Source organism: Cydia splendana, chromosome 18 (assembly GCF_910591565.1).
Source record: "Cydia splendana chromosome 18, ilCydSple1.2, whole genome shotgun sequence".
Lineage (NCBI taxonomy): Eukaryota > Metazoa > Arthropoda > Insecta > Lepidoptera > Tortricidae > Cydia > Cydia splendana.
In genome coordinates, this window is record NC_085977.1 from 8,000,975 (window position 1) to 8,018,241 (window position 17,267).

At 37.8% G+C, this 17,267-nt stretch overlaps 3 protein-coding genes across 3 annotated transcripts in view; 2 read left to right on the forward strand and 1 right to left on the reverse strand.

The window, feature by feature from the left end:
* LOC134799537 (serine/threonine-protein phosphatase 2A 56 kDa regulatory subunit epsilon isoform-like) overlaps positions 1-17,267 on the forward strand; it is an 85,695-nt gene that overhangs the window by 54,964 nt on the left and 13,464 nt on the right. The gene's annotated exons all lie outside the window — the stretch shown is intronic.
* On the forward strand, positions 494-1,488 carry LOC134799496 (polyglutamine-binding protein 1). The gene has a single exon (XM_063771909.1). The coding sequence runs from the start codon at positions 600-602 to the stop codon at positions 1,437-1,439; it is 840 nt and encodes a 279-aa protein (XP_063627979.1). The 5' UTR covers positions 494-599; the 3' UTR covers positions 1,440-1,488.
* LOC134799534 (cystathionine beta-synthase-like) lies at positions 3,379-16,535 on the reverse strand. The gene is made up of 11 exons (XM_063771963.1): positions 16,449-16,535; positions 16,106-16,201; positions 15,909-16,015; positions 15,417-15,587; positions 14,870-15,051; positions 12,157-12,396; positions 8,324-8,456; positions 7,373-7,550; positions 6,158-6,289; positions 3,992-4,182; positions 3,379-3,545 (listed from the first exon to the last, which is right to left on the reverse strand). Exons 2-11 carry the CDS (start codon positions 16,195-16,197, stop codon positions 3,445-3,447), a joined length of 1,527 nt encoding a protein of 508 aa, XP_063628033.1. The 5' UTR covers positions 16,198-16,201; positions 16,449-16,535; the 3' UTR covers positions 3,379-3,444.

A 17,267-nucleotide genomic window follows, 5' to 3' on the forward strand; every position in this document is an offset into this window, starting at 1 on the left:
GTATTCGATAAAATCCCGTATACGGTATACGGGAAAAATTTACGCCGTGTGAACCTAGCCAAAAAGAGATCGAGGTTTGCAAGATTTGTCTTTGACGTGTGTCATTTTCTATGTATTTGTGTCGTCATTACAGATTAGATTTTGTATGTAAGTGTGTGAGAAGTGCGACTGTGTGCACCTTTCCCCCCGCGAAAAATGGTAGAAAGATTTGTACGGTGAGATATAGGTGAGCTATCGCTTGGGCCCCTCCCTTCCGACGTGTCGGAAGCCGGTGTTGCTCGAAGGTGAGTATAATTTTCCTGTTATAAGTCTATGTTTTCCTGGTTCTTACTGACAGATAAATTGGTTTGACCAACTATAAAAAAAAATAGATATCCATGAGCGCGGTTTTCCACTATGCTGTTGCTGAACGCATTTTTATGTAGTCTATGGTAACATTGGTAACCGTCATGTTTACAGCAGAGTGACGTTCTGTTATTATACTTCTGTTCGCGTCCGCGATTTAGCGTTATAGATGCGAACTGTTGTATAAAATAATAGAATAACTATACTGATTACAACCATCTTAACAGAAATAGGTGTTTCTACATTTTTAAACAATGCCTTTGCCACCATTGTTAGCTGCGCGCTTAGCTAAAAGGGGCATACTCAAGCCTAACTCTAATGTAGAAACAACAAACGAAAATCCTGTACCACAAGCTAATGAAGAGATTATAGCAGAAAACTACGATAATAAGCCAGAAGAACAGGCCAACAAAGAGCATTTCTGGGAAGGTATAGAAGGTGTTAATGTGGATCCAATTAAAGGCCATAAAGGATGCCCAAATAAAAACAATATTTACCACGAATGTTCCATCTTTTGCGTTAAAAATTGGAAACAAGGAAAGGTAGTTCCAGACGAAGTGTATCTGGAGAATAAACGAAAGGTTTTACAGCTGTGGCCATTACCATCTGGTTGGGAGGAAATATATGACCCTGGACTTGGGCAACACTACTTCTGGAATGTCCACAACAATCTTGTTTCTTGGCTACCACCTGCACATCCGAAAGCGAATCTCACGGAAAGTGCAGCGCATTTACGAGAGGAGAGACTGTTGAAGGAAGGTGATGAAAGTGATGACAGCAGTGAGGCTTCTGACCAAGAAGTACCACAGCAACCAACTAAAGAAAAACGTCGCGACAAACGAGAGAAGGATAAACCAATGGTCCACCATAGAGACAAGGGCAGATCCAGAGTTAAGGATAATGATTTGGATCCAATGGACCCTGCGGCATACTCTGATATTGCTCGGGGCAGTTGGAGTGCCGGACTGGACTCTCAGACCAAGACTGGTGTAGACACAACTGCCTCAGGCTCGCTGTACCAAATGAGGCCATATCCTGCACCGGGCGCTATTCTAGCTGCCAATGCCAAAAACCAACCACCTCCATCACCCTAGTTTATTTTGTATTTGATATTAAGTAATAAATGTATTCCAGATCCATGGCAACCAGGGCCTCTTGTCAGTTTAGTCATGCAATGTCAATATTAATAATTTAGAAGTTAAAAATTAAATAAAAAAGTTTGAAAGTTTAACAATTGTAATTCATTAAAAATTCTATTTACATAAATAGGAATAGTCATATTACACTATGTAACAATACATCATAATGAATATGTATATTATGTATAGTGGCATAAAAATGCTAAAAGTGAAAGAAAATCACATCATAAAAGGTCAATTTAAATGCAATATATTCGTCGGGTGACAAGCAAAAGTCACTAAGTACCACCACAAGTTCATAGCCATAGTGAACCATATTAGTACTAAAAGAAGGTCGATTTTTGTTTAAATTTTTTTAGTAATTAGTGACTTTTGCTTGTCACCTGACAATATATGATAAAAATCTTGAGCTCAACACTTAACACATACTCATATCAGACCATGGTCTAATAAAACATGGTCTTCCATTCCCAGAGTGACACGGGCCTACGTCACAATAACATTGCCACTTTATTTCAACATAACATGTTACATGGGTACATTATACCTATGGTTAATAAGTTAAAATATTTCTTTATAATTTTATAATTTTCATTTATATGTATTTTAGCTTAAATTTTACAATAACACGTCATTTTTAATTACTCGTTAGCAATATCTTCCGATTCACGAAAGAAATTTCAGACTTTCGGGTAATTCTGTTTATACTACTGGCAACACAGGATAGCGCTGTGCACATTTGACAATTCGGATCTAGATAACTTCATGCCCTGACCGTCATCCTTGTCGAACGCGTGTTAATTGTTATTTCCTTCTCGCTCAGTGTCAGCAGTCGCAGTGTTTTCCAAACTTTTCACGTCGTAAGCTTGGTAATTAATGTGTAACTGTGAATTAGTTTTTTAAACGTTTGTCTTGTATAGATAAATAAAGTTTAATTTAATACATTAGATTTGTTTTATTTTACTATGTTTCTACATGAATAACTTAAAATTAATGCCGTTAAAATAATTTTCACCGTTGGTTAAAATTCTCCCACATTTCAAAGTTTGAGAACCTGTAAACAGCATGATGACGTAGGCGCGTGTCAGTTAGGTCATACGCGAATCTCGGAATGGAGTACCGGGCGGAGTATATTATTATACCATGTATCAGACCAAATAGGGTGCTCACAAATATCTTAACTTGACTTTATTGTCAGGGCTTACATTAGGATGAAGGATTATGTATTGTAAACTTTTATTGCATGAAGGATACGCTACAGATATATTTCATAGTGACTGTACAAGGCATTGTACTAGTGGATGTTGTTGATGTTAAATATCATTAATAGAACACATTATCCCTATTTGTAGCTTTAACCACAAACCTAATGTTACAATCAAAATTAATTTATTTATTGCTGTGTGATGCTCTATGTATATTGGAGTAAATGGGGTACTTTGCTCACAAACCCGATCACAATTGTGTGCTTAACCCCTGGAGCGCCCCAGAATTACCGTAGTATGGAACTCCTATACTAGTTACCAGCACACGTGTCTGTTTAGGGCGCTCCACGGGTTAACCTTTTGGACGCCAATGACCGATATATGCGCACCGTAGGTTCAACGCCAAAGATCGATTAATCAGTCACAGACCACAGAGCAACATAGACCATAGTGTGTATGCATAAAGTTCAATTTCAGTTTTGACACTTCGGTGACGTGACGTGGCGTCAGCATGACAGCTTTTGTGTTTGACACTGCGTCGAAAAGGTTAAGAGAGTACATACAGGGTGTACAACGTTTACGGACACCTTTACAGGTACAGGTATTATTGATAGTGACGACTCAAAATTGATGTGCCTACGAGTATTATGATCTCAAAAATGGATAATTACCCAAATTAAAAATACATATCAAGTTAAACATTTTTATCTTTATTATATGTTGCACTTAACTAGTATTTATTTAGGTTCCTAGTATTAGTTTATGCCGTTTTTCATTTTCGCTTTGTCCGTGATGTGTGCGAGCAGGTTGTTGGACGTGATGACACCGACCGCCTGCTGGCTGTGTGATGACGCGTCTGAAACACAGAACACAACTCAATAACTTCTGTCTCCGCAACTCGTTTGTCTCTGTCGCTGTCTCCTCGTCGAGATTTGAATGATGCGCAACACAACTTTTTAATTGCTAGCGCGCACGAGCAACTTTCGTCTCCGCGACTATTTTATCTCTCACATCAAGCCTAGTGGTTAGAAAGAAAGTGCGCGCATGTAGCGACGCGACAACCGGGAGACTAACTGGCCGACCGGCAACTTTTTTGTCGCTGTGCGTGGACTTGTTCGAAACCAATAGAGCGACTTTGCGCCAGTATACATGGAACACCTGTGTTGCCCCCTACTATCATCCTTCTTCTTGGTATTCCCCATACTATCATCACTCATCATCCTTGGTAGCAAGGCAGCTGCAACCTATCTTAGGCATGCCTACTTAACGTTAAAAATGTTATAATTAATTGGTTTCGTTTACCTGTTTTAACAACCACAACATATGGCGCAATGTCCAGCATGCGCGACACTAGTCCCAACGTCGGTTTCTTCGCAAGGTCTACTTTGTAATACTTCTTCACTAGGAATTTCTCGAGTCCTTCCGACGTGGAGCCCGACAGGTTAGCGAGGCGCCGTCTCGCGTCATCTGCCGTGAACACGCCGGCCACGGAACTAAAACAGATATATTTGTGTAGCAACAACTTGGTAACGGGTGGGAATAGGAATAGCTAGTGACGTACGTACAGATGTGATCGTCTGATCTGTTTAGTGGGAATTAGACACAGATGTGTCTGAGGACAGATCTACGGCAGATACATCTGTGTCTAATGATTATTTAACACATATTTGTTCGCCAGACACATGAGCCAGATAAATCTGAACGTGATGCGCTGCTATATGACATCATAGGTACGATCGATTTCAGAAACATCTTTTCAAACCAACTTTTCAAAAATATAATCATATTTACACGACCTCATTGTCAGTGTTTTAGAGGGAGGAGTGTAAATATATTTTTGGAATGTTGGATGTAAATATGTTTGTAAACTCGACAGTAGTTATCGTTGGACTGCACTGGGTGTTTTGAATTGATAGAGTAAAGCAACAAACGAAAGTAAAAACATGATAGGACTTCAATAGCATAACATAACTGATGTAATAAGCGTGTCTATTCAGTCGGCAATAACTACACAATATTTCATACAAATTATAAACATCTACATATATCACGCGCCTGTCACATAAGCAATAGAATTAAATTAACGTTACTTAAAGTGTGACGATTGTTTAATTACTCAGCACCACCAAGTTACGATAATTTAGGATTTAGATTCGGCGACATGCTCAATAAAAAGGGTTACGACATATATGAAGGCGAGAAGACATATCAGCAAACATATCATTAGATTTTTAGTTAAATATTGAAAGTTTAAATCTTTTTTACTAATAATTTTGACATGTTTTGAAAATAATGATTGACTGTGTGATGGCAAATTGAAATGTCAGTTACGAGACAAAGCAACAGAAAAACAATAAATTAAAAACATTGAGTTTCAATAAAAAAGAATGCATGAATGCATACAAATCTTTGACAAATAGGCATTTTACAAGTAGGCTAGAACTCTTTTATCCAAGTAACTTTTCTGTTGACTGTCAACGTCAGTATGTTTCATGCACGTTTCGTGGTTTCATGAAAATGCGCGAACGGACTCCTGCCGCTATTTTGGTGGCAGTACATCGATTTTCTTTGTAATAATGTATAATTCATTTTGTTGATATTCTCTACCTCTGAGTGACCCTGGCAAAGGCCCTAGAGAGAGGCTGCCATTTCTCTAATGTAATAACTGCGCGAACTTTTTGTATAGTGTCGTTAGTGTTATTATATTGTGTTTTATTTGTGTTTACTGAATTATATTTGACTCTGATATTATTTGGACCTCACCGCAGACTTACTCGTGAGTAAACTCTATATTCTACAATATAATATAACACTAGGTACTTAAGGTCATCAAACATTTTAGGGCATAATAAGCAATACATATACTCTACACCATCTCTACACTCTTTACAGGAACATAATTCTTTCGGCCAAATAACTCGACATCTCAGTAGGTATACTGTACAGAGATTAGTTTGGAGCTAAAAATTAAACAAATGACGTAAAGGGGGTTACGATCCCGTGTTATCTCTACAAGAGATTAGCCGATTTAATAATATTATTGGTTGGCGTCAAGCCTATATCTAGAACTATTATTGGTTCTTGCTGTTGTAGTCAAGCCAACAACCAAATCAAGGTCGAGACAAGCTCTAAAGAGATGGCACCCGTCCGGTTTGAATTCGATGCGTAGACAGTAGGTATATGCACACGCTAGTTAATAAATAGTTATACGCTAAACATATAATATTACTTATGTCACAATGATTGTGGTCATAGACTCCGGTTTTCGTACAAGCCTAATAAGTTGGCCTGTATATTTGGTACACTTGTACCTAAAGAATGCCAGATGCCAGCTAGGGATTTAGTAGTTACGCCCAATGCGTAGTAAATGTTATGCAAGCAAAAGTACATCATCTTTATGTTTTCACAAGACCAGCATTTCTCCTAAACCTATCGCAACAACAAATGTAGTCGTAATTGGTAACTTACCCGTCACCTTTAACGACAGTAACGAGGGGCACGGAGGGGGTGAGCGCGGATAGAGCTTGCGCCGGCGTGCTGCGCAGGGGCACGCTGGATACCGGCGTCGCTAAGGAGGGCTCCACTATCGAGTCCCACCACCTGGAAACAAAAAGTGATTCAATAAATATTTCGTTAAGTACTTAGGTACCTACATATACGGGGAAATTTTATTAAATATTTCAAAACGATGCGAAATGCCTGTTGTACAGTCGACGTCAAAGATATGTTTACACTTTTGCACTTACTCCTTGGTAGTAAAGGCCCTTTACCCTTGACGTCCACTGTACCTATCAGAAGAGAAAAAATTGCAGCACGCGTTGCCATTATAATTCACTTCCTAGTGAACTGATAACGTAATTAGCATATTAACATCTTCATATATTAACATCTGATCTCCTGACCTCCAGCGATAACAAACGTAATAAATATATCAAAATATTTACCATATTACGGCTTAGTTTTTTTATCAGTAGTATAAGTATGTCAAATATTGCGTTATGCGGTGTATAAGGATAATTTGTATTTATAACCGAATTTTGTCGTCACATTGTTGATGCTAAAGCAAGTCACAGGCACTCATTTTGGAATTGTTCTGAATTATAAGTATTTTACACTATCTACTTGTGTGACATGATAAAATACCATCGTCTAGACTTCTAGAGAGAATGAATAATTGTACATACCTGTCCCATTCCAATCATGCCGTAATCAAATGCTCCTCGCACCGTGCGCGTGAGAGAGTAGCTATGTCAGCCATTCGACCATGTTTGCTTCGCGTGCTAATCTTTTTTCATACAATAACTAAGAAGGGTAAATCGTCTATTACTGGCCACTTTCCTATAATTTATTCACACAATTCAAGTAAACCAAATAAGATTAGTTCTGAAAATTTACTTGGATTGTGTGAATATAAAACAGAATCTTTTTTAGTATAAGGGCCAGTTATTGGAATAGACGATTTACCCTACCTACCCGCCGCCAATGGGAAAAGTCTGATCAACGATTAGTATATTTTATGTATCTCTTTTATTTTACACCTAAATCGCCCATCGTGCTTTCGCGAGAAATAGTCGATCAGTCATTTTTTACGGGACAATTCCGTATCTCAATTACGAGCGGTGTTATTGCCGTCTACAGACTCATTAACGCTATCCTTGGTAGCTTCCAATTAAAATCACTTACCAAAGCTTATCGTTGGTAGGCACGGGCTTGAACTGGCGCGCCTCCATCCACGGGTCGGAGATGTGTTTGGTCATGTAGTTGCGGATGTTGTCTGGGAGCAGCACCACGCATTTCTGGCCCTCCTTGAGGCTCTTGGCCGCCTGCAGAGCGCCCCACATGGCTGAGCCGCTGCTGCCGCCTGCGACACATTATTACTATTAAGGATCGGTCACACTGCTGATCAATTTTAAACAGCCTTGGTCACATGTCAGTAAGCAAGGTTACGTACATAAGTACAATAATCAATTTTCACGGTTTTGGATAGATAAGGCGATTAGTAGAGAATGCCTAATGGCATTAACACATTCATAGTCAGCGACTCGTTAGGCGAGTTCTTTATTCGTAGGCGCTTTTGCTACAAACAGAAAAAAGCGTGTAAGAGCTGTTTCCCACTGACGTCCAGTTTTTTGCGGGTACGGTTTTTTGCAGGATCCAGTTTTCTGTAGTATGCATGCAGGATCCCGCAAACAGAATCCTCGTGTGAAAGTTACTATATTAGCACCTATATTACTAAAACGGGATCCTGCAAAAAACCGTACCCGCAAAAAACTGGACGTTAGTGGGAAAGCGGCCTTGGGTCCTAGCGCGTAGCTTGCTCTGATTTCGCCTTTTGCACTGTTTTCCTTCTGTGCAATAATGTCAGTAGTGATACAAATGTATATCGTAAAATATCGTTACCCTGCATTCCATAGCAGTATAATTTTAGTATAAAATAGCTAGTGATATATCTGACGGATTTGACTAGTAAAATTTTAATCAGAAGTATAGGTACTTTCAGAGTTATTGAGGTAACACGTCAACCGTGCGATCGTCAAATCTTTCGTCGCATGTTTCGAGTAGCGTGCCATATTTTTTGTTCCTTTAAAATTTCCTGGCTTTTCGCGCCCTTTTAAAAAAATTAATAATATTTACCGCAAAGCAAGCCTTCCTCCTGAATGAGCCGCCTCGCCATCGGCAGCGCCTTCTGGTCGTCGCACTTGACCCATTTGTCGATGACTGTCCTGTCCAATGTTCGCGGCAGGAAGTCGTAGCCGATGCCTTCCACCTGTCGTTACGCAAGCAAATCTTAATAGGGTATTCCTTTTCCTACTAGTCAAATCAGTTACTTTTTTAGAACTGGCAAAACGATTTGCTAATATGGAATTTATATGAAACATTACATCGTGACGTCACGGTCAATTCACCTACTTTTTATATTTCTATCCGATTTATTAAATATAACTTGTGTTTAAAAATAACTCCTATCTGTGTTTTTCTAATAATTATCTGGTGCTTTATTTCATGCATGGTGTAATTTTTTTTTTAACCCATTCAGGGCCAGCGACTCAGCGTATGGGTCATGCTCAAACAGTTCCGCAGGGCCAGTGACTCACATGTGAGTCTTAAATAAATTCTGATTTAAACTTAAACGAAACGTAATTTGGTGTAATAACGTAAGTATCATATAAGCTAACAACCATTTCTATAAGGTATATTAGGTTAAAAAATTATAAACACGTATTTTTTAATGAAAACAGGGTCTAGAATATTCAAGTTTGGTTTACTATCAGTGCAATATAGTAAATATACTGAAATTCTAGATACATATGCGATGCAAGCAAACAGAAAAATCCATATTTAAAAAATACAAAAAATATATATATTTCAAAAGTTATTGACATGGCTCAAGGTATGGGTCACCGTGGCCTGGCGCTACTTGTAAAAAACTACGAATGTTTCCGTAGCAGGCTAAAATAAACTTTATTGGCTGGTTTTAAAGCTTATTTCATGTTGAAGCTGTTTGATATTGTACCATTTTACAACCGATTACTGTTTGGATGATGGTAAGCCACATTTTGTAGGAACCAAACCTGTAATAATATTTTGTTTTGTATGAGAGGTAAGGCAACTAGGATTTTCTCCCACTGAACTTTTATGTCATAATATTTGGTGATCGTTGTATTGTATCTTAGGCAATTACCTACTAACAATGATGTTAAGGTTATTTTTTTTCGTTTCGATATAAAACAAGGCGGTTGAAACAGTCATCAGTAACTAATATGTATTATGTTACAAATAGTTTGTGACAAATATTTACAAGTTCTTTAAAACATCGTGTTTCTACGGCAGATTAGAAAGTAAGTACTATAATACATTTTAAGTTCTCTATTGTTACTAATATAATGGCGTTTACCAAAACAAAGATAAATGACCGACCAGGTGTAAGCTTATCGGACACACTTGGACAATAAACAAGGAATGCATCCGAGCGGCGGCGGCGGTATTATCTTTCATGTGGTATTTGTCACAAAAGTTCAAGAAGTGATTCATCCCATACCCCCTATTAGAGATGTATTTTGGAGTAACATGGGAAATATTATTTAGTCACGATTTATTCGTGGGCGACTTTATACTCCTCCTGTGCTGTTTAGTGATTTCGTATTTTGTGACCATGGATATGGATTACCGGAATTTGAACCCGCCTAACCAAACTGCAATAAGTAATTAGTTTTTTTTTGATAGGCACAGAAAAACGGTGGTTAGTAAAAATGTTGCATAATGCTGTTCAACTGGCCGGCTTCATAAGCGGCGATTTATTTACCGTGCGCGCCAGGCTCGAGACCCATAAGCTGAGTCATACGTTTTAGCTAAAAACGGTTTGTATGGTGGCCCGGCGTATTGTGTACGCTCAGCGGTTCGTGGCCATGAATGGGTTAATACAGTATAATACCCTATTGAATACGGTCTAACTAATCATTTTAATAAGTTATCAAACGTTGTAGGTAGGTATATATCAATAATAAGTCAACGAGGGGCCTCAAGGGGTTGCGAGCCAGCCGCCAGGGGCTTCGCTCTTGCAGGGGCCTCGCGCTTCAGTCCAAACAGTTCTTTTTCTAGCAATAAGGGCCTTGCAAATTCAAAATTTTTAAATCTTTGCCCTAGCTAAAGGATCTGTCCTAGCAACAATGGCAGATTTGCAGTCTTGGATGCTCTAGTCTCTAGACCCCAGACCCTGTAGTACCTAAGGACTAGTCGCTACAGGGTCAGGGACTAGGACCTTTCTCAGCACCCGTCATATAGACTGCCTACCCTAATATCTGTCCCCCCTAGGCCCGGGCCTTACTGGGCCTGAGGGCATTATGTTGTTATTACTTATTATTAGTAGTATGTAGTAGATGATTATGCCTACGCTACGCAGGGTCTACTTACAAGTGAGGAAAAGTTATTAGCACACACACATTATTATTGTGTATTTATATTTATATAGATCTTTGTTTTGATCACGAGTTCAATATAACGAGTAAGTACCAAATCTAAATCTAGGTACCTAATTGAATAGTGAATTATTGAATAGCAAGTCCCGCTTTTTAACATTCTAACGTCAGAATGACGAGGCGATAAACAGTTGTTGTGAAATATTAAGTAGACTAATTTAACATATCAATGTTTATAATCTATGAGACTATGACGCAGGAAAACGAAATTAAATCTATGCAATAATATTTAGCACGTGGTTCATCACAGTTGCGCAGAAAAATATGTTTATCTTAATACCGTTGAGATCGTGTTGTTTCTAGTTGAATCTGGTTACTAAGGCCACAAGTACCTACAATAATTGCGTTCATGATTATGTGATTAATAATCGCTAACACGTGCTGGTAAAAAATAGTAAACATGATGAAGTAAAGAATGTGTACACGTGTATGATCGGCTATGCGTGCAGTGTGCACTGGTTAAATAAAACTAGATTTGAGATCATGGGGTTCATGTACATATTGAAAAAAATCGATGGAATAGAGATAAGTAATATATTATCGCAAATTGTACACACTAAGTATTCTCTACCGTTTACTTCTCCTATTATACCTATTTTCAAATAGAAACTTATTAAAGCCATTTCTTTAGCATTTGAAGGGTGAAGACAGTAAATGAAAATAGTTTACAATCCACCCCATGTCTAGTCTATGTTTTTCTATTCTGTTTATCTATTCTTTGATGATAATGTTTATTAATTGAATTTCCGTAACTCATTTGTGTACGCATAGCATTGCATTGTTATGTAGACTTAGGTCGTCACAAAAGAAGTGGTTTGAAAGGAAGTTAAGTAGGTAGGTATTTTACGTTATGAGTTTTTTTCTAAACAATTCGTGTTTGAGGACTTTGAGGTACCCAACTTCGGTGTTTGTTGTTACAGTAAGCATTCAATTTTAACCGACGACCTAGAAACCAGGCAAAAGTGAGTCGCGGTAGTCGTTATATATACACGTTTATGTTCCTTTGATATTGCGCTTGTAATACGCAGTGCCCGATTAATTTGATGCCCATGGTCTAGAAATGACCACGATGCCCTCCTCTTCCCACAGTCATGCGGTATATCAGATACGATCGATTCCTGAGATTCTGGTGCTCCCCCTAAGCAACTGCTTATTGGTAAAGGCCTCTGCACGCGTGTGCGTAGATGTGCACGTGCACGTTGTAATATACAGAGGACCTACCGCGAACCACGTTCGACGTGTTGCCTCTCTGTCGCACTTGTAAATTCGTACGCAAGTGTGACAGGGAGGCGACATGTCGAAAGTGGTTCGCGGTATACCTTCTGATCCTTATGAGGGTTCTGAGAGACGGCACACCGCTTGCGTGACGTATGCGGCTCAAACATTTTGGCGCACGCGCACGTCTACGCACACGCAGCCGGTGTGCTCTGGCCTTTATCCAGCACAGCGTATACGAGTTAGACGATACGGGGTTTATAGTGTGTTAGTTACCTCATACATGTCGATGTCGCTGTGGTTGAGCTCCTCAGGCTGCGCGAGTATGGAGCCGTAGGGGTCGACGGCCACGACGGTGCAGGCGGGGCAGCGCTCCTTGAGCTTGTGCGCCACGCCGGACACCGTGCCGCTGGTGCCGGCGCCCATCACCACCATGTCCACGGCGTCGTCCAGCGCCCAAAGGATCTCCTCCGCCGTGCCGTCGTAGTGCGCCAACGGGTTGCACGGGTTGTTGTACTGTGGGGAATACGAGTACTGTGATTTCTGTTTCTGTTTTAATATTTTTGTTATTCATAGACTGTCTTTGCAACGTGCAAGACCAACCCTACTTTGAAAGTATTTAGTCTGTTCGAGAAACGGAAAACGGTGAAAAATAGAGATAATACTCCTAAAAATACGTCTGATACCTCATTAGATTCGTAATGATGTCTAGAAAAATGTATTGCAAGCGTGTATTAGCACATAAAAAATTACAAAATTTATTAACAAAAAACCGGGCAAGTGCGAGTCGGACTCGCGCACGAAGGGTTCCGTACCATAATGCAAAAAAAAAACAAAAAAAAAGCAAAAAAAAAACGGTCACCCATCCAAATACTGACCACTCCCGACGTTGCTTAACTTTGGTCAAAAATCACGTTTGTTGTATGGGAGCCCCATTTAAATCTTTATTTTATTCTGTTTTTAGTATTTGTTGTTATAGCGGCAACCGAAATACATCATCTGTGAAAATTTCAACTGTCTAGCTATCACGGTTCGTGAGATACAGCCTGGTGACAGACGGACGGACGGACGGACGGACGGACGGACGGACGGACGGACGGACGGACGGACGGACAGCGAAGTCTTAGTAATAGGGTCCCGTTTTACCCTTTGGGTACGGAACCCTAAAAAAGGGAGAAAAAAGTAGATTATTCTTATTTCCCGAATATCTCAAAAAATATTAATATTTAAGAAACCAAAATTAATATTATAAAAGAGGAGGATATTTCAAATCAAACATTCCATATTTCCAGAACTGTATCTCCATTATTTATACTTTTTATTCAACGCTGAACACAATCCCTCCGCGCCTCATTTTCGGAAAACGCGCGCGGCGTGAAAAAGCGGTTACGTAACATTAAATATAATGTTAAAGGTATTAAATATTCATTGAAAAATTTTAAAAAAAATATGGTGTATTTAAAACATGTCAACAAATGTAATACTTTAATAGAAATTTATTTTAAATTATTTTTTTCAACAAGTTAGGCAATTGTTAAAATGAACAAAATTTTCTCCAAATTCCTTCTTTATTGAAAACGAAAAAAAATGTATAAATAACTATTGTAAAATTTTCTCGCTTTCTAGAGCCCTTTTCATATACATGCTTAATAAGATCACGTTATAAGTTCTGAAAAAATTAATAGTTTGGTTATAACATTGTTTTATATTTTACAATTTTACCTTGATTTTTCTTTTTTCGTAAATTTTCTATATTATTCTAAAACTTATTTTAAGCAAAGTATTAACTTTATTTAAAGTTTTATAATGTGATCTTATTAAGAATGTATATGAAAAGGGCTCTAGAAAGCGACAAAATTTTACAATAGTTATTTATAATTTTTTTTTCGTTTTCAATAAAGAAGGATGTTCGAGAAAATTTTGTTGATTAACAATTGCCTAACTTATTGAAAAAATAACTTTAAGATAAATTTATACAAGTAGTACATTTGTTAACATGTTTTAAATACACCATATTTATTTTAAATTTTTCAATCAATATTTAATATCTTTAAAATTATATAAATTATATTTAATGTTACGTAATCGTTTTTTCACGCCGCGCGCGTTTCTCGAAAATGAGGAGCGGAGGGCTGTGTTCAGCGTTGAATAAAAAGTATAAATAATGGAGATACAGTTCTGCAAGTATGGAATGTTTGATTGGAAATATGCTCCTCTTTTATAATATTAATTATGGTTTCTTAAATATTAATACTTTTTGAGATATTAGGGAAATAAAAAATATCTACTTTTTCCCCCCTTTTTTTGTATATAACTTTTAATATTTTTTGTGTGCTAATACACGCTTCGAATACATTTTTTTAGACATCATTACGAATCTAATGAGGTATCACACGTATTTTTAGGAGTATTATCTCTATTTTTCACCGTTTTCCGTTTCTCGAACAGACTAATTACCTTACAAACATAAACCCTTATATATGCATTTTATTCTTCTGACATATTTTTTTAAAACAATGCGTGGTATTTAACTAAAATATTTTTTTTAGTTTTTACATTCTAAATCCCCAGACATACATATGATGCAGGTACATACCCATTGACATTGTTCTCTTTTGCAAGTAATGGCATTCCTTCAGATTAATAAAATTAATCTTATCAACAGGTATGTATCTAGTGTACCTACTACATTTTGTATCAATTATTATGTTTTAACTGAAAATACAATACCAGGCGGCTTAGCACGGTCGCGTTTTTATTCCTTCTCACCATGCCTGTCACGTTCTAACAAGTATGTAAGTGCGAAAGGGACGCGTATAGTGATAGTCGATAAAAATGGAACCGTGCTGAGCCCGCTGATATGACCTGATAATAATTATTGATACAAATTACAATAATAATGTGATACCTATTATTATTATTGTAGCTTGTATCAATAATTATTATCCCAAATTACTATTTGGCATGGTAAAAAAGTATGTTTGTTTACCTGATCCAGTACTACAGCATCAGGTATTTCTGAAGCCATGCGGTGAGCCACACCAATGTTACTCTCGGGAGAGGCAGAGGGTGCCTCAGTGGGGGTTCTCACTATCTCCGCTCCTAGAGCCCTCAGGGTATTCACTTTCTCGTCTGACATTTTTTCAGGCAGAACTATGATACATCTGTAACCTGAAAATAGGTGTTACATGGTAACTCGGCAGTAGCAGTACAACTTTGCTTGTCTGCCTGATAATATAAAGAACTTTTAAATTAACTACCTATTGTATAATACATTATTAGTAGGTATTTATCAGACTTCATTTATATACATTTGTATACATCAGTGATTAATTTAAAAGGCCTGTAAAAAAATGTATAGCAAAAGGCCATATGTATAGCATACATTGCAAAAAAAATCAAGAAGTCCTCCATGTGATACATACAGTCCCATTACTTACACTAGAATTCACTAGATTGTTTCCATCACCAAATCAAAGGATGAGGTTGATAGCCATCGACATACTATGTTTTATACATGGTTTATTAGACCTTACCTTTAACAGCAGCCGCCAAAGCTAGACCAATGCCAGTATTTCCAGAGGTGGGCTCAATAATGACAGATTTGCCGGGCTTCAACACTCCTCTTTGCTCTGCATCCAGTACCATTCTGTAAGCGATGCGGTCCTTCACAGACCCACCTGGGTTCATAAACTCGCATTTTGCATCTATAATAAATAGTTTATTTTTATTAAAATTGACAAGAAGTAACTGTTTAGTACTGCTGTCTGGAGTACTATATTTAATAGCGAATATAAGTTTGCCTGGTCACCATGTTGTACTTTCAGATACAGGAAAACACATAGGATGTTTTTAAGCTTGTTTTTATTTTTTATGGTGACTTTTGGCGGCCAGTTAAGTACTATATTAGCAGAGCTTCAAAGTTATGAACTCTATGGAATTGATAGCATATCTTAACTTTAATTATTAATCTTGATTAGCTAGGTTATTGTCAGGTAAATAGTGTAAATATTAGAAGGCATACTCACACATATCACATTTTATGCCTTCAGACTTAGGTATTCTCGTCAACTTCACCAGCGGAGTGTTACCGATAGCGTGTAGAATGTCAGGATGGAATTTTTGATTTCTGTCTCTATAAAAACATTACAAAATTCTTTGATTATTCACGACTATGTGTGTGGGTGTTCCATTCATAAAAAGAAATGCTATAAATAAAACTTACAGTACTTTGACGATGTGCGGCAATTCCTTGAGGTTAAAAAATTTAGATGTGCCATTTGCTTGACCATTCTGTGATGCCACGTGGTTCGACATTTTTCTGAACAAAATATACACTTGATTAGTATTCAATATTTGTTATCTCGATAAAAAACGTAGCAAAATCACAAGTCCGTATTATTAGAGTTTCAGAGAAAACTAATGATATGTTTAACTAAAACTTATTAAGCATCTATGAATGGTGTCAGTTTATTTCACTTGCGTGTATAATTTTATTTTTAAATTAGATAATTAGTACACGGCACTTTTTGACATACACTTCCATATAAAAACACAAATTATCGTACCCCGTCCGACTCGACTGGAACCGGTGGACGAATGGAATGGAATCTCGCCTCGCCTATTGAAAAGTAAACCGGTCCCCCCGGTACCCCGTTCCCATTCCCCCCTCTCAGACACCGCATTCATGAACCAACTATACTACACCATTCATTAAATTTATTTTGAGATAGGTAGGTATATTATATGATATGTATACAATACAAACTCGGAGACCTGTTAAGTCGGAGACTTTAAAAAACATTATTAAAATCCCTTTGAGTTGCGTTATTAAAATTATGTACTTATAATAACATTTTAGCAAAATATAGATGGTCAAGCAAATCGTGTCAGTGGAAAAAGGCGCGAAATTCAAATTTTCTACGAGACGATATCAGTTCGCTCCAAAATTTTTCAAATTTGCCGCCTTTTTCTACTGACAAAGATCTGCTTGACCAACTTATATTTTTCATCACACTTTCTCGAAAAAGATCTTATTTCATGCAGGCATACTGAAGGACAAAGGCTTATATTTTTCTCCGAGGGAGTTATCCGAGTTATGGATTGTGAAAAAAAAGCTCCCTAGGGAGTTATAGCTGTCACTAATTCATACGATACCTATTTGGTTATTATTAGGAGTTATTAGGAGTTTTACTTTAATTAGGAGTCAGGACTCTCAGGACAGCACAACTCTCGCCAAGAATATAGACCGGTACCAGGCGTGGCTCACTCCACGATTTCGTCGCTTTGCTACAGGTAGCTAAAAGTACATCCGTTCCACACCAATTTTGGGGAAAGCCATAAGCCGCGCGTGGCGCTGTCGCCATCCAGCGGTCGGAGGCGCGGGG

What these genes read in the sequence shown, in the direction of transcription:
- LOC134799496 (XM_063771909.1), top strand. Translation starts at nt 600, where the DNA reads ATGCCTTTGCCACCATTGTTAGCTGCGCGCTTAGCTAAAAGGGGCATA.
- LOC134799534 (XM_063771963.1), bottom strand. Translation starts at nt 16,197, where the DNA reads ATGTCGAACCACGTGGCATCACAGAATGGTCAAGCAAATGGCACATCT. An exon ending in AGGCATAAAATGTGATATGT is followed by an intron (nt 15,588 to 15,908) that starts GTGAGTATGCCT and finishes TATTTATTATAG; the next exon opens with ATGCAAAATGCGAGTTTATG. An exon ending in TGTTGTGGTTGTTAAAACAG is followed by an intron (nt 3,546 to 3,991) that starts GTAAACGAAACC and finishes TCTGTGTTTCAG; the next exon opens with ACGCGTCATCACACAGCCAG.